The sequence below is a fragment of the Podarcis erhardii genome (genome assembly GCF_964252035.2).
Source record: "Podarcis erhardii genome assembly, chromosome: 8".
NCBI classification, from domain to species: Eukaryota; Metazoa; Chordata; class Lepidosauria; order Squamata; family Lacertidae; genus Podarcis; species Podarcis erhardii.
In genome coordinates this window covers 35,469,176-35,490,780 of record NC_138499.1, presented here as the reverse complement: position 1 = coordinate 35,490,780, position 21,605 = coordinate 35,469,176, and the positions used below count along the sequence as shown (strand labels likewise).

The following is a 21,605-nucleotide window of genomic DNA, read 5'->3' as shown; positions in this document are numbered from 1 at the left end:
CACTGGGAGGGTTCCGCCCCCTCTTGTTTCTGCACCAAGCTAGAGATCCAAAAAGTTAAGGAATGAAGTTTTGAAAGGTGATCGGATCGAAAGTGTTAAATCGTGCCCAATAGGCTGGAGAGTATAGATTAACAAAAGGGAAAAGAGTGCAACGATTGCAATATTTTATTAATCCTGAAGGCTTCGAAGTACAGCTTAACACTGTTCGGGGAAAGGCTCCAATTGAGCAAATACTTCGAGGGAAACGACCGTTCCTACCTCTCCCCTTCCAAGGTTTGCACAACTTCCCATCATGCCTCGGGGTCCCAAGTAGTTTCAGCCATGGCAGGAGGACGCGATAGGGTGGGATATTTGCTGAAGCAATTGCAACGGGCATCGTAAGTGTTTTGCGCCTTCCCCTGTTCCTCGCGTGACAGCGCCTAATAAAGCCATCTTGCTTCCCACAAAGTTGTAATCAGCTGGAGAAGCTCAGCCCCTTTGTAGCCTTACAAAAGCATAACGAGGGTTTGAGGAATCTGCAGGTTCTAAAGTCGTGGAAACGGGTGAATTTTAAGAAAAATGCCCCACCTTATATTTGGAAGTTGTCCACTAACGTGGCCATTTCTGCTTTCCTTTTTGCTGAGTGAAAGGGAGAGCAGAAAGCTAGAGGTTTGTTGTTTTTTCAAACACCTGCTTGTTTCAAAAGAGTACTTAGAGATGACCAAATTGGACTTTGGTGTTTGCTGAAACTTTGTAGCAGCTTTGGACAGAAAAACGAAACAAAACTACAGACCTAGTAGGAGTTCATTATGAAAATATATTATTGCTAGTTGGGCATACCATTGCTTCTGATGAGCTTTTCCTTGGAAGGAGATCCATAGGTTTATAATAGGAATTTTCTATTATACAACTTGAGCATATAAAATTCTGCATTATGTGGAGGAAATGGATAGAGTTTCTTCCTCTCTCAAAAATGCAAAAGTTTGGGCTGTCCCATGAAAATGACCGGTAGCAGATTCAGGACAGATAAAAGAAAGTACCTCCTTACAAAATTGATAAATGGATATTGCTGCCACTAACTGGAAATGCATACAAATTAAGACCCAAACAAAATGTTTCCTGGGAGATGTTATGAAAGACTCTAGGTAATCAAAAATATTTTTTATCCCATTCAATCACATTGAAATTTCAAAATATCTGTTTACAAAGTCCCAAAATAAATTTACTTATATAAGGACTCTTGTGCTCCCAAATCTGCATCCTCCTCCACATTCCTTCCTTCTCACACACCAGATCCCTCTTCCCTTTCCTGGCTTCTGTCACCATAAGTAAAGGTAAAGGGACCCCTGGCCATTAGGTCCAGTCGTGACTGACTCTGGGGTTGCGGTGCTCATCTCCCTTTATTGGCCAAGGGAGCCGGCGTACAGCTTCTGGGTCATGTGGCCACCATGACTAAGCCGCTTCTGGCGAACCAGAGCAGCGCACGGAAACGCCGTTTACCTTCCCGCCAGAGCGGTACCTATTTATCTACTTGCACTTTGACGTGCTTTTGAACTGCTAGGTAGGCAGGAGCTGGGGCCAAGCAACGGGAGCTCACCCGGTTGCAGGGATTCGAACCGCCAACCTTCTGATCGGCAAGTCCTAGGCTCAGTGGTTTAACCCCCAGCGCCACCCGAGTCCCTCCTCTGTCACCATAGTTCGCCTCTAAACTATGGTGTACTAGGAAGTGGCTTTGAAAATCATGATTTGGAACCATTTCTGGTTAGTGCTAAAAATAGCTTTGCCTAACTTTGAGATCCAGCAGATAATACCTAGACAAAATAGAAAAGGCAAGAGGAAGTCTGTTCTGTTCCTAGTTTTCTGAAACATGATTTAGAGAATAGCCAATGTGATGTTTGAATGGAGCAAAGCTGTTGCTGAAGATGAATAAAACTAAAGCAGAAAAGATCATAGCTTAGTGACAGAGCACAATGTTTTGCATGAAAATGGCCCCATGTTCAGTCTCTGGAATCTCCTGAGACTATGGAGAGCCTCTGCCAGTCAGAGTAGGCAGTACTGGGTAAGATGCAGAAATAGGGTTGCCGGATATGAGACAACTTCCTTTGCTCCTATGAATAGGATACACTTCCTTTCACTGAGTAAACTGGCATAGCATCAGGCTGCACTGCTGAATCCCTATCATATTTGCTAGAATGTAGCTTATGCTGAATTCGGGTGTACTCGTTTTTAAGTAAATATGTATAAGGTCAGGCCAAATCATAAGGACTATTTTACTTGGGCATAAATTCCACATGAACCCTAATGGTGGTTAGGACTGGGTCTAAAATAACAGTGAAACCTACTCTGGGTCTTGGAGTAGGGTGCTCAGAAGGAATCCACAATAAATACAACAATTTATTGATTCTGTGTTAATTGGACGAGACAAGAAGTAAAATAGAAATGTTGTTCTGAGCAAAGAAGCATTCATCCATGAGCTTTAGAAATAACAAGAGGTAGAGAATCTTACTTTACAGTTGGCATTCCTAAATGGGCATGCTCTATTTATAGGTTTAAGTTGTCTTCAAATTATATTGGAGCTTTGTACAAACTTTTGTAAACAGGTTTAACGGGTGAGCATTCCAGTAAGAAAAAGTACCACCACTTTGAGACACTAGATGGCAGGATACCTTTGCAAGAGAAACAGTGCAATATTAACAAATTCATTATACTGTATTAATATATTAGTTACTTATATGATGCACACACTGTGCACTCATGCATACATGGGTTGCACATATCTGATTTTCCTGTGCATGTCGATCCACACATGGGCACTTTCAATTCAACTTTGATCTCTGTGTTTTGCATTTACACTGGTGGATTGTGCTTGATGGGATGGGATGTGTTCACACTGTGCCTTATCCCCTGCCCTCAGAACTTCCACAGCCTCCTTGAGTTCCAGAACCCGTGGGCATTTGTTTACCTGTGTAGTTTGGGGGTTTAGATGCAAGTTTTCTGATATACCAGACTTGTACAAAGTAGTGATTTAAAAAATATATGACGTGCACCAGCATCCCACTAAGGAGTGCTTTGCTACTGGAGATAGGATGTGTGATGCTAGATGGCATCATCCAGCAAAATGTCATGACACAGTTAAAAAGAAACCCCACGCAATGTGCTTCAATGCATCCACAATCGGGTAACATGTAATTTTATGTTGGACTTTTTTGTACTTATCACATTATTCACAGATAATGAAATTCAGAAACATTGGGATAAAATGTGTGAAAAGTGTATGTTCCCACTTGGATGAGGACAGATTAAAAACACACACACACACACACACACACACACACACACGATGCATCCATCCACTTTGAACTGCCATGTGTAAACAGCCAATGAACTCCTTACTTTTCCAGTGCTTTGTTACCCAAATAATTTCCCCTCTTTCCTTTCATTAGATGTATGTGTCCTGCCCATTCCCACACATATACTCAAGGTAAGGCTGTATTTACTTTGTGTCTTTATGTCAATTATTCCAGTTCCCATTAAACAGTCATTAGGACGCAAACTAGATCAACAATACCTCTCAAGAGAAAAGTAGTTTAGTGGTAATGAGATACAAAATAGCCAGCCAAAACCCCCCAAATATATGTGCATAGTAGTGATCCAGTCTGCAGTATTTGCTAAGTGTCTTCTGGGTCGCCCCAGGTGTCATCACTGAGGGGGGTGACATTCGGTGCGCCGCCTGCCCGCGACTCCCAAGCCTACCCCAAGCCATTGGGTTAAGGGGGGCGCTGCCCTGCTTTGCCAGTGGCATTCCCCCCTCCCCATTTGTTTTGACAGGTTGGGGGAGGCTTGGAAGTCACGGGTGGGCGGCACGCCAAATGTCTGCCATGGGCAGCTCGCTCCGCTATTGGCTGCAGGGTGTGTGTGCCACTCTGGGCACCTGAGTGGCTATCCCGCACCTGGGAGGGCACCCTTCATGCCATGTCCCCCTCAGGAGTGCATCCACCCTGGGTTGTTTAAAGGGGTATGATACTGCTTTAAAAGTACAATGTAGATGGGACCTGAGTCTTAAATGAGTTAGAATTTTGTAGTCTCAGTGCACCCAATCCCATGGCAATGGTGAAGCGTAAGGAGGTGTGGCCCTGATAAGTGCACAAATGGGAGATCATTAGGAGCTGTTTGTGAATTGCTCTGAGTTTTCTATGGATGAACAGAACATACGCCATCTACTAACACTTGTTTGAGATTTGTGCTGTGGAATTAAGCAGAACTGAACATGATTTACAAGGTAAACATTGCAGGTTATGGAAGAATCCACATGTATTCTGTTGCCTTGTTGTTTTTGTTTTGTTGCCATTAAGCATGCCACTTGGAATATTTTAATAGAAAAGCAGCTTTTTTAATTGCAAAATTATAAACATTCTTTGACAGCGGTGAGATTGTAAAGGCGTGACTTTACTGTGACTCCTCCTAAAGAAACATTCTATGCTTCATAAGTATATCTAGTCCAAGGGAAACAATATAGTTTTCCAAGCTCAATAAAGCCTTTAACGAAAGCTTTGCTCTGCCAAATAATAAAGCAGCAGGAGATCTATCATACCATCAAAACAAAATAGTGTAAGTGGCTTGGACATGTCTTCGGGATGTCAAATTAATTACGAAAACGACAACAGACTCAGACATTAGGGGAAATCAACCATGAACAGGGCTGGTGAAAGATGGTAGGAAAAGTAGCCAAGGGTAGCAGACGTAAGCATGAATAGGGAGCACAAAAAGGATTTTTAATATATTTATGGGTTTAATTATTTGGGTCACCACTCCAGTGCACCCCAAAGTATCTGGAGGCTCATTATCATTGCTTCACTCATTGGCCATGAATTCAAACACTAAATATTTAATTCAGCTACCAGACAGAAGGAGTGGTTTGTTCTTTGACTGGGGTAAGAAGGGCAAGATTTGACTTTTTGTATGTGGTGGGGGTTCTCCATCTTTCTGTGTCTCTTTGCCTCTCCTTGTGCATCCCACTGTGGAAGAAGCTAGTGACCGTGTAGTTTTTTTCTATGAAATTTGAAAGGATAGTTCTGAGAAGAAATTAAAAGATTAAAGTGAAAGTCTAGAACTTCTACGCAAGAGACATTGTAAGAATTCCCAGCAACAATGGCTGTGCTGCTCCCACAGAATGAGACTCACAAAGGTGAGATGATATTTTTTATTGGGCCAGCAGGCCTCTGAAATCCTGGAAGGAAGTATCTAAACTAAGTATTCTTCATCAGACAGGTGTTACTAGCAAAAAAATAATAAAGCAAAGCGTGTAAGAGATATGATCTACTTTTTATAACAAGGACAAGTTGGAAGGTTTTGAGGAGAGACTGCATTAGCTGGATTGCAGAGAATTTTGTCTTTCCGGAGACTTATTTTTCTTACAGATTTCCCCAGTGGTGAAGTAGTAATATCCTTTGCCCATATTTCCTCCCTTTGTTTGAGCTCAGTTTCTTTTTAACAACAACAACAACAACAACAACATTAAATTTTGTGAGACACAGACAGATGTTACTTGCAAGGTCAGGAATACAGTTTCCAAACTGCTAAGATTAAGCAAAAGGCATATTATTGGTATGATTTGATACCTGGCAACACCTCACTGTTATCTTCTTTTTAAAAATTCAGAGCTGCTAGAGGGATTCTAGTTGAAAATGTCTATGAAGGGCAGATTTATACATGGTAGCTGGCTGCATGTAATCACCTCAGGAACATGTGGGGCTGTGCCTGGCTCGTGGCCAAGCTGTGCTCATATGGAAGTGCCTTTTGTGTGAATTGTGGCCTCTGTGTGGGTGCTATACATGTGGCTGCCACTGTTTTCATATCAGTAATGTCATGTTTTGAAGCGAGCAAGTACATCTTAATGGTGAACACTAAAAAAAAGAAAAATCCCAAAGATGACACATTAACACAGGCATCCCCAAACTCAGCCCTCCAGAAGTTTTGGGACTACAACTCCCATCATCCCTAGCTAGCAGGACCAGTGGTCAGGGATGATGGGAATTGTAGTCCCAAAACATCTGGAGGGCCGAGTTTGGGGATGCCTGCATTAACATCTTGGGGTTTACAATTCAAAAGAAAAAAAATATATCCATTTAATAGGAGCTTTTTTAAAACATAAGCAAAGATGTGTCTTCCTGTGCTGTGCCTGGGCTTGCTAACTTTGATGTATAATTTCTTTTCCAGTTATTGAACATGCTGCTACGGGGACAACAGACTATGCTTTTGAGGTAAACTTAATTAAGTTTGACAACTATATTTGAAACAATACAGTGGTACCTTGGGTCTCGAACTTAATCCGTTCGGGGAGTCCATTCGACTCCCGAAACCATTCAGAAACCAAGGCGCGGCTTTCAATTGGCTGCAGGAGCTTCCTGCTCTCAAGCGGAAGCTGCGTTGGACGCTCAGTTTCCAAAAAAACATTCTCAAACCACAACACTTACTTCTGGGTTTGTGGTGTTTGGGAGCTGATTTGTTCAACAACTGAGCTGTTCGAGAACCAAGGTGCCACTGTATTGTGCTCATTTTAAATCCACTATTTCTTGAATATATAATACACATTGGTTATTTTATTTTTTTTATTTTTTTATAAATATTTATTAAGGTTTTTTTTAAAATATAAATGCACACATAAAACAATCTTACTTTTATAACAACAAATTCTTCACTTCTTTGGACTCCCTCACGTCCCCCTCTCCCATTTACATCATTAAAAAAAAATTTTTCCAAACAAATTATCAACTTGTTTACAATCTCATGTCCACACATTCCAATATGATTTAACACTTTTTCCAATAAAATTTTTATATTTTCTTTAGTCTCACTTATCATCAAATTTAAATCTAGTTTAGTGGTGGCCAGTTTTTTATAATCTAGCATCCTTCTTAACATTCAAACAAATTACAATGTTTTTGTAGATACATCTTGAATTTCTCCCAGTCTTCCTCCATCTTTTCTTCTCCCAGATCTCGGATTCTGCCAGTCATCTCGGCCAGTTGCATATAGTCCATCAGCTGCATCTGCCACTCTTCCAGTGTGGGTAAATCTTGAGTTTTCCAATTTTTTGCGATGAGAATCCTTGCTGCCGTTGTTGCATACATGAAAAATGTTCGATCCTTCTTTAACACCTTCTGGCCGACAATACCCAGAAGGAAGGCCTCTGGTTTCTTAGTGAAGGTATACTTAAATACCTTTTTCAGCTCATTGTATATCATTTCCCAGAAGGCCTTCACCTTAGGGCATGTCCACCAGAGGTGGAAGAATGTTCCTTCATTTTCTTTACATTTCCAACATTTATTGTCAGACGAATGGTATATTTTGGCAAGTTTAACTGGGGTCATGTACCATCTATATATCATTTTCATAACATTTTCCTTCAGAGCATTACATGCAGTGAAGTTCAACCCAGTGGTCCACAACCTTTCCCAGTCCTCAAACATAATGTTATGCCCAATATCCTGTGCCCATTTTATCATAGCCGATTTAACCATTTCGTCTTGTGTGTTCCATTTTAGCAGCAAGTTATACATTCTAGATAGTACCTTGGTTTTGGGTTCTAACAATTCTGTTTCTAACTTCGATTTCTCCACCTGGAACCCTAACTTTTTGTCATTTTTGAAAACTTCTTTAATCTGAGCATAATGTAACCAGTCTCGCACCTTATCCTTCATTTTCTCCAAACTCTGCAATTTCCAATTGTCTCCATCTTTTTCTAATAATTCCCAATATTTTGGCCATTTGGCCTCCATATTGGGTCTTTTTCGGGCCTTAGCCTCCAGAGGTGAGAGCCACCTTGGAGTTTTGTTTTCCAATAAGTCTTTATATTTCGTCCAGACATTGAACAGTGCTTTCCTGACAATATGGTTCTTAAAGGCCTTATTGATCTTAACTTTGTCATACCATAAGTATGCATGCCAACCAAAAGCATTGTTAAAACCTTCCAAATCCAGCACGTCAGTGTCTTCGAGAAGTAGCCAATCTTTTAGCCAGCAGAAAGCTGCGGCTTCATAGTACAACTTTAAGTCTGGCAGGGCAAAGCCACCTCTTTCTTTCGCATCTGTTAATATCTTAAACTTAATTCTGGGCTTTTTGCCCTGCCAGACAAATTTAGATATATCTTTCTGCCACTTCCGGAAGCACTCCGTTTTGTCCACAATCTGTAATGTTTGAAACAAAAACAACATTTTTGGCAATACATTCATCTTAATAGCAGCAATTCGGCCTAACAAAGAAAGCTTCAATTTTGTCCAACTATCCAAGTCTCTCTTAATTTCAGACCAACATTTTTCATAATTATCCTTAAATAGGCTCAGGTTTTTTACTGTTATGTTTACCCCTAGGTATTTTACTTTTTTAACCATAGTTAGTTCTGTTTCTCTCTGAAACCGTTCCGACTCTATATCTGTCAAATTTTGGTTATTTTAAAACATTGGTTATTTTAAAACATGAGTTTTGTAGGCTCCATACAACCTCTTTTCTGAAATGTATTATATCTTGGCTTTTACAGATGGCTGTTTCTAGTATCCGATATGGAGAAGGAGTTACTAAAGAACTAGGCATGGTAAGCCATTAATTACATATTATCACTAGGACTGTTATTTGATTTTTTAATTAAAAAAATAGCATTATAAATAATTGTGTGTTTTAGCTACATTAGAAAAAATATACTTCTGAATCCTAAAGTTTGCTGCATCTACAAGGTGGAGCTTAAGACAGGGACCAACTTCTGCATTATTGCAACCAAGAAGTTTAGGATTGTGGGCAGATACATTACTGCAAATGTTAATGGCTATATGTTGTCTCTCTGATTAATCATCTTCATATGGAGATTAAATTAATTGTCATTATTTAAAAACTGAGCAGACTCTTCTTTTCCAGTGAATGGGAAGCTGTCTTGAGCACCATTTGGTAGAAAGGTAGGGGTATAAATTTAACAAATAAATTACAGCAATCCACCCAAGGAATCAAATTTACATAAATAAATCAAGTTTACTGTCTATTGCAATCTCATGTTCTGGAAAAAATGGGGGCGGGGGCTCACAGTGACCAGTCAGATAACAAGTGGGATATGTAGAATTTTGTGTTGGAAGGTTTCTTTTCCTTTGGGATTGGGGTTTGTTTGTTTGTTTCCTTTTTCTTTTCTTTGGTTTTAACTACTTTTTCCTCACTGTAGGACCTGCAGAATTTGGGTGTTAAAAAAGTCTGTGTGATGACTGATAAGAACCTTTGTCGTCTCCCTCCCATGCAAGCAGTCTTGGATTCTCTGACAAAAAATGGTATAAATTTCCAAATATACGACAATGTAAGGGTGGAGCCAACAGACCAGAGGTACTACTTTTCTCCTATATTTGTGCAACCTGCCCTTTTCAACTTTGCATCTAAGTTTCTGCAAAAAAGAGGCCTTCAGATCAGGACTTAGCAGCAACAGGGCTTCTACAGCTGTGCAACCAAGATGTTAAAACGCGGAGGACGGATGTTTACATTGTTCCATGACCTTAAATAAATTCACCTATTTTTGATTTCACAAGTAATCTTACAACACTGCATAGAAATCTATGGTTCTCCCCTCTCCGATACCAGTACAATGATAATTTAAGATCTGCGCTGGTTTTCTGTAGCTTCCTTAGCGCAATTCCCATACGAAGCCCTAGTCACACAAGTCCAGCATATTTAAGAGACCTTCTCCTTTTCATTTCTTTATGTTCCACCAGAATTTCTTAAGATTGAACAGGAATCCAGACTATACTACGCATGCAAAAATTTGTGCTCTGTTGCTATAATACAATTGTGTAAAAAGTCCTGCCTTGTGCACTGAGTGATGAGTGCTGCCGTTTACAGCAATGCTGTACAATGCCTACTCAGATGCAAGTCCCACTGAGTTCAATGGGGCTTACTCCCTAGTAAGTGGGCATAGACTCCGATCTGATGGGAGGGCGTTCCACAGGGTGGGCACCACCACCAAGAAGGCCCTCTGCTTGGTTCCCTGTAACCTCACTTCTCACAGTGAGGGAACCACCAGAAGGCCCTTGGGGCTGAACGATGGGGGTGGAGACGCTCCTTCAGGTATACTCTACGTGGGGCTACCTTTGAAGGTGACCCGGAAACTGCAATTAATCCAGAATGCGGCAGCTAGACTGGTGACTGGGAGTGGCCGCCGGGACCACATAACACCGGTCCTGAGAGATCTGCATTGGCTCACAGTACGTTTCCAAGCACAATTCAGAGTGTTGGTGCTGACCTTTAAAGCCCTAAACGGCCTCGGTCCTGTATACCTGAAGGAGCGTCTCCACCCCCATCGTTCAGCCCGGACACTGAGATCCAGCGCCGAGGGCCTTCTGGCGGTTCCCTCATTGCAAGAAGTGAGGTTACAGACAGAGGGCCTTCTCGGTAGTGGCGCCCACCCTGTGGAACACCCTCCCTTCAGATGTGAAGGAAATAAGCAGCTATCCTATCTTTAAAAGACATCTGAAGGCAGCCCTGCTCAGGGAAGTTTTTAATATTTAATGTTGTACTGTTTTTCACATTTGATTGGGAGCCACCCAGAGTGGCTGGGGAAACTCAGCCAGATGGTGGGGTATAAATAATAAATTATTATTATTATTATTATTATTATTATTATTATTATTATTATTATTATACTGGAGGATAATATATAACTTTTCACATTGATTTCATTAGGACCTAAATATATCTTAGCCAGGATCCAACCCACCAACTACTACACATGTGGAAATATTGCTTTCCCCCTACCTCAGCTTCCCTGAACACTGGGTTCCCAATGCCCTCTATATTAGAGGCTATTAAAACTGCTGTTCAGGAGAAGAAAAATGGTTTTCATGCTTGCACACTAATGCATGTGCAATGTATGGTTTGTGTATGTTGGGATCTTTTGAGGTTTTAACTATGTTGTGACCCTCTGTGAGCTGTTGGGTAGAGCAGGGTAAAATGAACCACATGTTCTTTTCTTTTCAAGTTTCATGGATGCCATCGAGTTTGCTAAAAAGGGGAAGTTTGATTCCTATGTTGCCTTAGGAGGAGGTTCAGTCATAGACACTTGCAAAACTGCTGATCTCTATGCATCCAGTCCAGAATTGGACTTCTTAGATTATGTCAATGCTCCCATTGGAAAAGGCAAGCCTGTCAAAGTTGCTCTCAAGCCACTGATTGCAGGTAAGGAAAGCTGACATGATTGGGTGTGATTGTGAGATGATTGAGCTTGTCTGATGGTTTTGGTTCTTCGGTTCTCATTGCAAAGTCAGGGAAGTTTTTAATATGTAATGCTGTACTGTTTTTAACACTGATTGGGAGCCGCCCAGAGTGGCTGGGGAAACTCAGCCAGATGGGCGGGGTATAAATAATAAATTATTATTATTATTATTATTATTAGCCCTACTGATTGAAAGACTGTCTGTTGGAACTTAAAATAAGATGCTCTGAGCCCTTTGGAGAAAGAACAGGGTACTAGTGTGGTAAATCAATCAGCTAGATTAAATAAATTCACATGGGATAATAGCACTGCCCTCTTGGCAGTGCTGCTCCTCTCTGTGGTGTGAAGAATGGTATTATTATTTATTAAATGTGTATGCCCCACTTCTTCCGAAGATCATAACATAAAAATACAAAATGAGAACACAAAATTAATAATACAAAAAACAAACCAATAACCCTCCTGCCACAAACTCATTTAAAAGGCCATAGAATGTTTAAACAGCCAAAGGCCTGGTTATAGAGAAACATTTTCACCGGGTACCTAATGTTGGTGCTAGACAAGCCTCCCTGTGGAGAGCATTCCACGGATGGGGAGCCAGGCAGAGCAGGTCCCGTTCTCATGCTGCCACCCTCTGGACCTCTTGTGGAAGGGGTACAAGAAGAAGGGCCTCAGATGATGATTTCAGGATCAAGATCAGTACATATGGGGAAGGCAGTCCTTGAGCTATTAAACAGTCCTGAGCCATTTAAAGCTTTATAGGTTAAAACCAGCACTTTGAATTGAGCCTGGAAACTAACTGGCAGCCAGTGCAGTTGGGCCAGGATCCGTGTAATATATTTAAACTGTCTTGTCCCAGTGAGCATCCTGGCTACCAAATTCTGCACCAGCTGAAGTTTCCGAACCGTCTTCAGAGGCATATAACGTGTTGCAGTAATCTAACCTAGAGGTCACCAGAGCATTGAAGACAGAAGTTAGGTTATCCCTGTCTAGATAAGGGCACAGCTGGGCCACCAGCCAAAACTGATGGAAGGCTGATGGAAAGATACCAAGTCTGATGGCATCAAAAGCTGCTGAGAGGTCAAGGAGAATGAATAGGGACACATTGCCCCTGTCTTTTTCCTGACAGAGGCCTTCATAAAGGGCAGCAGGGTGGGCGGTAAACCAGCAGAATGCCTAATCTGTCCCAATTGCCCAGTGCCAGCAATGGTAGCATATGAGAGCCTTCTCTGTGGTGGCCCCCAGATTGCGGAATGACCTTCCCACCACCACACTCAGTTTATTACCACAGTGGTACTGCTCTTTCCAGCAGTTTCCCACCACCCTGAATCCTTTCTCAGAATGGTACATGATGAACTAGCAGCAGGGCTGGGGGTAGGGAAAATGACTGACATCACCCAGAATATTAAGGGAAGAGCATTTTAAGAATCTCCATTTTTTGGTCCCCTCCATGAAAATCTCCCCATTTTGCCACTTGGGATCTAAGTTTCTAAGTTGATTTACGAAGTTGTGCATGTGCGCACACAGTAATAAATTTAATTTGCTCTTTTCCAAAGTTCCTACCACTGCTGGGACTGGAAGTGAAACCACCGGAGTTGCTATTTTTGATTATAAAGAACTAAAAGTAAAAACTGGTAAGAATTGTATGTGTCTGCATCTGTTACCATGGTTCTTTTCTTCAATGTCATGGCTTGGTACTGCGTCAGAGTTTACAGTATCCAAGAAGACTTCCCCCAGCTGAGTAGTATTTTCTAATGTATTATAACATACATGATGTGGAAAGCTACAGCTAAAGTCATACCAGGGCCAAGAGATGACAATACATTTGTAGAAAACGTTGTGTGATGTGACCCTGCTAAGCAGCCCTGTTTCTCCCAACTCACCAAGTAGTGGTGGGAAGGAAAGAAGCAAGGCTACCTTTTGCAAGCAAAACCAACAAAGCAGAGAAGTCACGCCCTACCGTCGCTTGCAGACAGCAGCCATGTGCCTTCTACCCCCTTCAGTGGTGGGGAGGGAAGATAAAACTACTTTGCTCCAGAAAGCAGCAGACATGAAGCTATGAAAACATCCCAAGTTGGAACCCTATGCTAGGAATTTTGACAGGTGGACAAGACAACTCGCCTGTCATTCATGTGGTGTCATAATGACATTGTGTGATTGACAGGTGGGCAGGCCCCACAGGTCAGTCAGTTGTTTGCACCTCCCCTTTCAATCAAAGGATCTTTAAGGTAGCTGACAATAATTCCACTACAGTAATGCCAAAATCAAACCCACACACTGGCTGATGGTAAGAGACCAGAGTATGCTTGCTTCCCTTCAGCTCAGTAGTCCCAGGACCAGTGGCGTAGCGTGGGGGGTGCAGGGGGGGCCGGCCGCACCGGGTGCAACATCTGGGGGTTAGGGTTAGGGGGCGCAAATCCACGGGTTAGGGGGCGCAAATTACTTGCCTTGCCCCGGGTGCTGACAACCCACGCTACGCCACTGCCCAGGACTATTGGCAGTTGGAACAGAGCATTCTTTCTGGCAGAGAGAGGGGAAGCAAGCTCCCCAAAGCTGCTGCTTACACTACTGAATGCATAGGACTGGGTTGGTCACCCCTCTTGCTGTAATGTTCTTCTGGAACAGCTACCTTCCAGTGGCCCAGCTCTCTTGGCTAATGGCAGGGGTCAAAGTGTGCTTATCTCCATAGCTACATAGCTACATAGATTTTTATAGGGCAAAAGCCCTTGTTTTCAGAGATTCTTGCTGAGATTCATTTTTTTAACAGTTCTTAATAAGAATTCAGCTAATCTGTTATTAGAAGTATGTACATCTGTATTTCGTTCTCCCCTTTCCCCCTGTTTCTGTGGCAGGTCTAACATTTTGTATGGTCAGTGTTTTTAAATAAATGTTACTATTGTTTCAAAACAGTTTGAGAAAGTCCTTTTTTTCAATATATCCATTTAATGTAATTTTCATGTTTAGGCATTGCTTCTAGAGCTATTAAGCCTTTCTTGGGCCTAATTGACCCTTTGCATACTCTCCATATGCCCAAGCATGTGACAGCTAATGGTGGATTTGACGTGCTCTGGTAAGTATGTATTATAAGTAGTTTAGATTTATTTATTTATTTTTAAAGACATTTTTATGTTTCTTGGGTGTGGGTATATGCTGATGACCGTATTTAAATTAAGCATCTAAGAGGAAGAAAAAAAGTCTGACTTAATGTTTCAGTTGTCAGCTGAATTCCTTGGGGTTTGCTTTGCTCTGATTTCCTGGTCCTTTTTGCCCTCTGGACTTTGCCAGGCTACAAGCCTTAAACCGGGGATTTGGGATTTAAGAATCAAATCAGAATAATCAGGAACAGTCACTCACTTCTAGTTTTTCAATGGTAGTGATTTCCAAATGCTAATGGGACAAGCCACATCAGTTCAGATTGTTCTGTTTCCTCCTCCACTTCTCCCACCAACCTGCCAGCCATGCACTTGAATCCTATACTGCTCTTCCCTACAATCAGCGCAGTCCTTGTCCTTCAAACCCAATGGACCGCCCAGCATATCAAGGGAGCAACCCTATCAGTGACATCTGGGCCATCCATGCATTACGGATTGTTGCTAAATATTTAAAAAGGTAAGAGTTTTATTTTATTAAGGTGCGTATAATTTTCTTTACTGAGCCCTGCAATGGATGATTTGGAGGTAGAGAATTGGGGTGCGTCTAATAACAGGGTTTTGCTTCCCAGGGCAAATTTTAGAAAGAGCATGTCAGGGTCAGTTAAGCAACTCAGACATATGTCATACAAAATTGCATAACTGAGGTCCCAGTCATAAAAAGAGAGAGAGGACGTAAACTTCTTCATGGCACAAAGCGACTAATTTGAGACAAATGCAATGGGAATCATGTGCTAGAAGTCATACCACTCTCTTCTGACACCTGCTGTGATCATTACTAATAGATACTTAATGAGTTCCACTGACTTTGAAAAAGGGGTTTTCTCCTACAACACTTGATTTTGAGCATTGTCTTTCATGTGAAAAGCTGCTTTTTACAAGGTCAGATCATTTGTCCCATCACCTGATTGTTTAGAAGTAGATGCTAGCAATTGATCCTGGAACATTCTGCATTGCAGACATGTTTTCTGCCACTGAACAAGAGTCCTTTCCCCAACCAAGTAGGGTTTGTGGCTATGAAACCAATGCCACAATAAACAAGTTGACCTCGTAGCCTCCTACAGTGCAATTTGCCTTTTGAATAACAGACTTGCGTTCCGCACAGAGCCATCAGGGATCCAGAAGATAAAGAAGCAAGGGCCAACATGCACCTGGCAAGTGCTTCTGCCGGCATTGGCTTTGGAAATGCTGGGGTACATCTTTGGTGAGTTGAGAACAATTTTTATTGCCCTCACATAACTGTTGTCTTTTTTGTTCCATTAAATGCAATAAAATGTGAATGCATTGTCCATGGGGAGGGCATGATCCGTGCTAGTTACATTGTTCTGTCCAATGTGGCCTTTTCATTATCAAGCAAAAGCGCTTAAAACTGGGCTTTAGCAGTTTAAAATATCCTTAAATGTATAATGCTCTATCTATTTCATTTATTCATTCATTCATTTAATGTAAATCCCATCCTTCCAAAGGAAGCCAAGGCAACTCTATATACCACCCTATACCCGAGGGTCTCAGGGCAGTTCACAGAATAAAGTCAAGATATAAAACCACAAAATACATAATAAAAATAAAAACAACAGCCCAATAGCACCCCCAAAAAAGCCACATTTAAAACAGCATAATTAACAAGAGAATAAAATATTATCATAAGCATGACATGGATGTTTGGCAGGCACAAAAAGAATCCAATATTTAGGATTTGTTATCAGGCATAGCAATGTCCCTCCGGCATAGCTGTCAACGTTTTCCTTTTTTTAAGGGAAATTCCCTTATTCCGAATAGGATTCCTCACAAGAAAAGGGAAAAGTTGACAGCTATGCCTTCTGGCCTCCCCAGGAGTTTCGCCCCAGTAGAGCTGGGCGAGTCTGGGCCCCATCAACTAGGCCAGGTGGAAAAGGCCTTTCAGGGAACAGCCTTCACAATTCACAGCCAGGCTATGTGAAAAAGGAGGTACCTTTTTTCACATGTGGTGGTCTTGTAATAAGGTTAAAGCTTACTGGGAAAGGATTATAATGAATTGAAAAAGATGTTTGAGATAACATTCATATATTTTAAAAAACCCAGAAGCTTTTCTCTTGGGAATTATAGGATTAGAACTACCCAAACAGTATAGAAATTTATTTATGTAGGCAACTACAGCTGCAAGAATGTTATTTCCCCAAAAGTGGAAGGATGAAGAGGCCCCGACGAAAGAAGATTGGATACAGAAACTGATGGAGTATGCAGAAATGGTGAAACTTGCCGGAATAAGAAATCAAGATTCTAAACTTTTTAGAAAGGAATGGAAGTGGTTTACTGAGTATTTACAAACAAACTGTAAACAGATCAAGACATTGGCAGGATCATTGTAAAAACCTGCAATTTTAAAAATATATATATAAGAATAGGCAATTAAAAGAAGAAGTTAAGGCAATTTGGAGTACGCAGGAAAGGACAAAGATAAATGTAAGGAACTGCAGAAAGAGGGGGAAAGGAGCTGAAATTGAAAATGTTAAAACTTGATTAAATAATTGTTGCAATGCATATAAATGAAAATTATTTTTAAAATGCAAGAAAAGAAAAGAAAAAGAAACGCTGATCTGTCTTCCCCATACATAACCTGTATCCACTACATGTGAAAAAGGGTATAACCCTATTTGTCTCCAGAATGAGAGATGTAGGGATATTTGCTTGTGCATTCAGGTGCAAATGGTAATCAACCTCTTCCTAAATTAGTTTCCATGCATACTTGCATACGACACTTTTGGACACCCAAGTAATTCTGGATCAGGGACTTTTCCCCTTGCGTTGTTGTTACAAAAGGGTCATTGCCAAGGTGCCTCTTAACCCCTTGACCCAACTGAGACACCAACAATGTCAGAGAGGCATTCATAAACCTCTTAGCAACTCTCTGCACCTCCTCCAATCAATTATATTCAAAATAAAGTTGAGTATTTTCTAGTTGCTTGTATAGTTTATTTATGTTCCTACCTTTTCATACTAAAACGAAGGCTTTCTTTCCCTCTAGCCATGGCATGTCTTACCCTATTTCTGGCTTGGTGAAGAATTACAAAGCAAAGGATTACAATGTGGACCACCCTTTAGTGGTAACTACTTAATGCACTTGCTATTCAGTTTGCCTGAAAATGATATTGCTGTTACTTTCAGCACTGAACTTTGAACAATATAGGTTGCCTGGTTAATGCAAGCTGTGCTTTTCTTTCCTGCAGCCGCATGGTCTTTCCGTTGTCCTCACGTCCCCAGCAGTGTTTACTTTCACAGCCCCTATGTGTCCAGAGCGTCACTTGGAGGCTGCACAGATAATGGGTATGATTCTGTTGATAAAATGTGAGAGTACATACTTTCAAGGTTGATCGGCAAGATGTCGTTCAGCCCTTCCAGGATCTGCACCTTTTTTATGTCTAATGCAACGGACATGCAATATTATTTTGTTTGAGGGTTCTCAAACTGGTATAAGGAGCTTTTGTAGGTGTGTGTGTGTGTGTGTGTGTGTGTGTGTGTGTGTGTGTATTTAGAACCAATGTCATCCCGTCCCCTCCCCAGTGTAATGGTATTTCCCCCAGTGGATGGGCACAAGCTGCTCCTAGGTCTGGATCAGATGCTGGGGTGAGGTTAAAGTGGGTTTGGGTGCAGAAGAGCACCAAATCCATCTTAAATGTACAAGCTGAATTTGCCGGTATACAATTGAATCTCACCCACAAAACAGCAACAGTTGGGAACTGGACTCAGCTAATGTGTCAGATTTACTGACAAGCAAAACAAGTCAGGATTTTTTAAAAAAGGAATTTGTTGATTTATCCCTTAAAAAAGAAGAAACAAGCACCAAGTCAGGGTGCTTCCAGACAAGGGAATAATACTATAGTGGGGTCATTGTCATTATTATTTTTTTAATCATAGGGTAAATTTGAATAAAATGGAGGTGTGGGGATATGGGCAGTTTTATTCTAATTATGTTGTGTGGACACCGAAATATTTACTTGCATGAGGAGACCTGTTTTGCAATAAACACCTGTCTGGAAACACCCTCTGACTCATAAAAGTTAGCCTGGACAGTTTAGATATCACAAACATCAATGTCTGATTCCTGGATTCCACTGATTTCATTGCAATGACCTTCCTGTCCTATAGGTGTTTTGTGTTCATCAGAAGAATTAGTGAGAGCAAGGGGCCCACAATCCTAACTTCAGTCTGCATGTGCATATCTGCCTTAAGCAATACTTAGTGAACACACGATAAAAATGCTAAGAGTGGCTACATCTCTCATGGGTCACTCACAGCCTTTGTGTGTTTTCCTCTGAGAGCCAGGGTGGTGTAGTGGTTAAGAGCGATAGTCTCGTAATCTGGGGAACCGGGTTCGCGTCTCCGCTCCTCCACATTCAGCTACTGGGTGACCTTGGGCCAGTCACACTTCTTTGAAGTCTCTCAGCCTCACTCACCTCACAGAGTGTTTGTTGTGGAGGAGGAAGGGAAAGGAGAATGTTAGCTGCTTTGAGACTCCTTCGGGTAGTGATAAAGCGGGATATCAAATCCAAACTCTTCTTCTTCTTCTTCCACAATCTATTGCCACCTATCAGACTGATGGTAGTAAAAGCATAATGGGCAGAACAATTGGTTCTCATACCAGTTAACTTGTTTTTTGTTGCTGCTGTTCTCTTCCAGTTTAGATTTATATCATATTTTTAGACTCCTTTAATTGAGAAATAGTTTCATTCAGTTTATTTCATTTCATTTTTAGAGAAATGACTGCTTTGTGTCTGCACGTGCATTTAGTATATTCAGCTACTGCTACAGCTGAGGGGGTCTCTTTTTATTTCCTCAAAGTTCCTCTCTTTATTTTAGGTGCTGACATCAGCACTGCCAAAAACAAAGATGCAGGTCTTGTTTTGGCAGATACTCTCCGGAAATTCTTATTTGATCTGAACGTTGACAATGGCTTAACTGCTCTTGGTTATTCTAATGACGATATCCCTGCCTTAGTCAAAGGTACCCTCCCTCAGGTAAGACAGGTGGCAAAGACCATTTCTCCTAAAATAAAACACTTACCTTTTTTTTAAAAAAAAATCATTTATTTTTAAGATGCAAATATAACAGGTGGAATATCCTTGTTATTAATATCAGTAAGTGATGCTTATATAAGTCCTAACCTAAACATACAGTATAGGTATCAAAACTGATACTTATAAGCCACACATTCAAACATACTGACAAATGTAGAAAGGGCAGTGAAATGTTCAGACCACTGGTGGATGTTGATCCTTCCATCCTTGCAATATAAGTCACTCTGCAACCATAAGGGCTCAGAGGATTAAAATAAAACATTTACTGTAAACGTTTCCTTTCTCGGCTTTGTTTCTCTGGCAGCAAACAAGTAACAATTGGATAAAATCCGTAATCCATAATCCATTTTTTTTTATGCTATGCAGAGCATTCGTAGTACAGTGGTACCTCTGGTTACGTACTTAATTCATTCCGGAGGTCTGTTCTTAACATGAAGCTGTTCTTAACCTGAAGCACCACTTTAGCTAATGGGGCCTCCCGCTGCTGCCGCGCCGCCGCAGCATGATTTCTGTTCTCATCCTGAAGCAAAGTTCTTAACCCGAGGTACTATTTCTGGGTTAGCGGAGTCTGTAACCTGAAGCGTATGTAACCTGAAGCGTATGTAACCCGAGGTACCACTGTAGGAGGCAGAGACTTCTTTTTATATTGACTTTTCTCCACACATTATTTTGTACATTCGCTAAGAAGGAACCACTAATGATAAACAGGTTTATCCTCAGAAACCAGCTGTGCCACTGCAACCATAGCTGAGTTTTTGGTCTCTGATTAGCTTGGAGATGTGAAGACTTCTTCCCAAATTCATTGTGCATAAGATTTCATATATAGAATTGTGTCAAACGAGGAGTGGAGAACTTCAGTCCTGTGAACCAAATCAGACCTTCCAGGACTCTCTCTTGGCAATTTCCCCTTCATACGCATATGAAGCCATACCCATTAACAGCCCTGTTCCATTCTTTCCTTGGGTGCTTTTGCCTGGCTGGAATTTGTCTTTGGACTGTGATAATAATGTCTATACCTTACCTGGATGGGAGATGGAAGAGTGTCAGAAACTTCTGACTTACTTGTGGCTTGAATGCAGTCTACTATATAAAGGTTAGTCTGTTGCTCCTCACACTTTTGCCACTGGCCTTGACCACCACTGTTCTCCATGAAGGAATGCGTCTGTCAGACTGAAAAAGGATCTCTACCCTATCTTTTAAATTGTAGCAAGGCATATGCTCCAACCAGTTACTAAGTTGTTAAAGAACTTTCAGCCTTAGTCATCAGTGTGTACTCAACTGTTGATGATTGCCAAAACCTTTCCATAATTCAATTTATTTTTTGTTTTTGTTTTTTTTTAAGGAAAGAGTGACTAAATTATCTCCCCGACCTCAGACTGAAGAAGAATTATCTGCCCTTTTTGAAGCTTCCATGAAACTGTATTAGATGTTCTTTTTTAAAAAGAATGCTTTCTTCAATTGCATCTAACTCGCATGATGCAATTCAACTCATGACTGTCATATGAATGAGTGTAACTCCGTATTCTAAATTGAAGAAATCATGCCCATTTCTATATATATTTGCAATCCGAAATATTTCTGCTTCCTTTATTGGTCACTGGAACTAATCACTGATGGTTCTCCCTTGCCTTCCTAAGAACTGTACAGTAATTCACTTCCTAGCATGTCACATGAAGTGGTTCAGATATCACAGATACAAAAATAAAACTTTACAAGTTCGGAAAGTGCCGTCCTCTACAGTCACTTCACATTCAGAACTCCCTTTCATACAAAGGATGCTTTGTGTTTTTTATGACTGCCTTGAACTCTTGGCTCAATGAGACTGCTACCCACCCATTCTGTGTAAGGACTCTTTTATGGCCAAATACCGGATGTGGGTCTGTAAGTCGATTTATTGCTTGTAAAAGAGGTTGGGAGGAGGTGAAATGCTTTCTGCTTACCCCAGATTGGTGTATCACTCAGCTAATAGGCATGCAAACTTCAATGTCAATATATGTCCACACTCTCTCGGAGAGCTTTTGCAGCTCAGACTTTTCCATGGGCTCTTAGGTCAAATGAGAGAAGGAGAGAAGGAAAAAGAAAGCATAATTGAATTGTTGGTGATTAATATAAACACACACAACTGCCACCACTACACTTCTTTTGCCTCAGAAAAACCCAATTTTAGGCAGCAGCTCAAGATGAGTT

At 41.1% G+C, this 21,605-nt stretch overlaps 1 protein-coding gene across 1 annotated transcript; it reads left to right on the top strand.

Annotated features, from left to right (window-relative positions):
* The first annotated feature begins 242 nt into the window (after positions 1 to 242).
* On the top strand, positions 243 to 21,142 carry ADHFE1 (alcohol dehydrogenase iron containing 1). Its single transcript, XM_081874694.1, has 14 exons — positions 243 to 377; positions 3,423 to 3,460; positions 6,196 to 6,239; positions 8,516 to 8,569; positions 9,182 to 9,336; positions 10,982 to 11,178; positions 12,772 to 12,849; positions 14,180 to 14,285; positions 14,672 to 14,824; positions 15,470 to 15,568; positions 17,369 to 17,447; positions 17,571 to 17,667; positions 19,201 to 19,358; positions 20,761 to 21,142. The coding sequence occupies exons 1-14, from the start codon at positions 322 to 324 to the stop codon at positions 20,842 to 20,844; spliced, it is 1,398 nt and encodes a 465-aa protein (XP_081730820.1). The 5' UTR covers positions 243 to 321; the 3' UTR covers positions 20,845 to 21,142.
* The last annotated feature ends 463 nt before the right edge of the window (positions 21,143 to 21,605 follow it).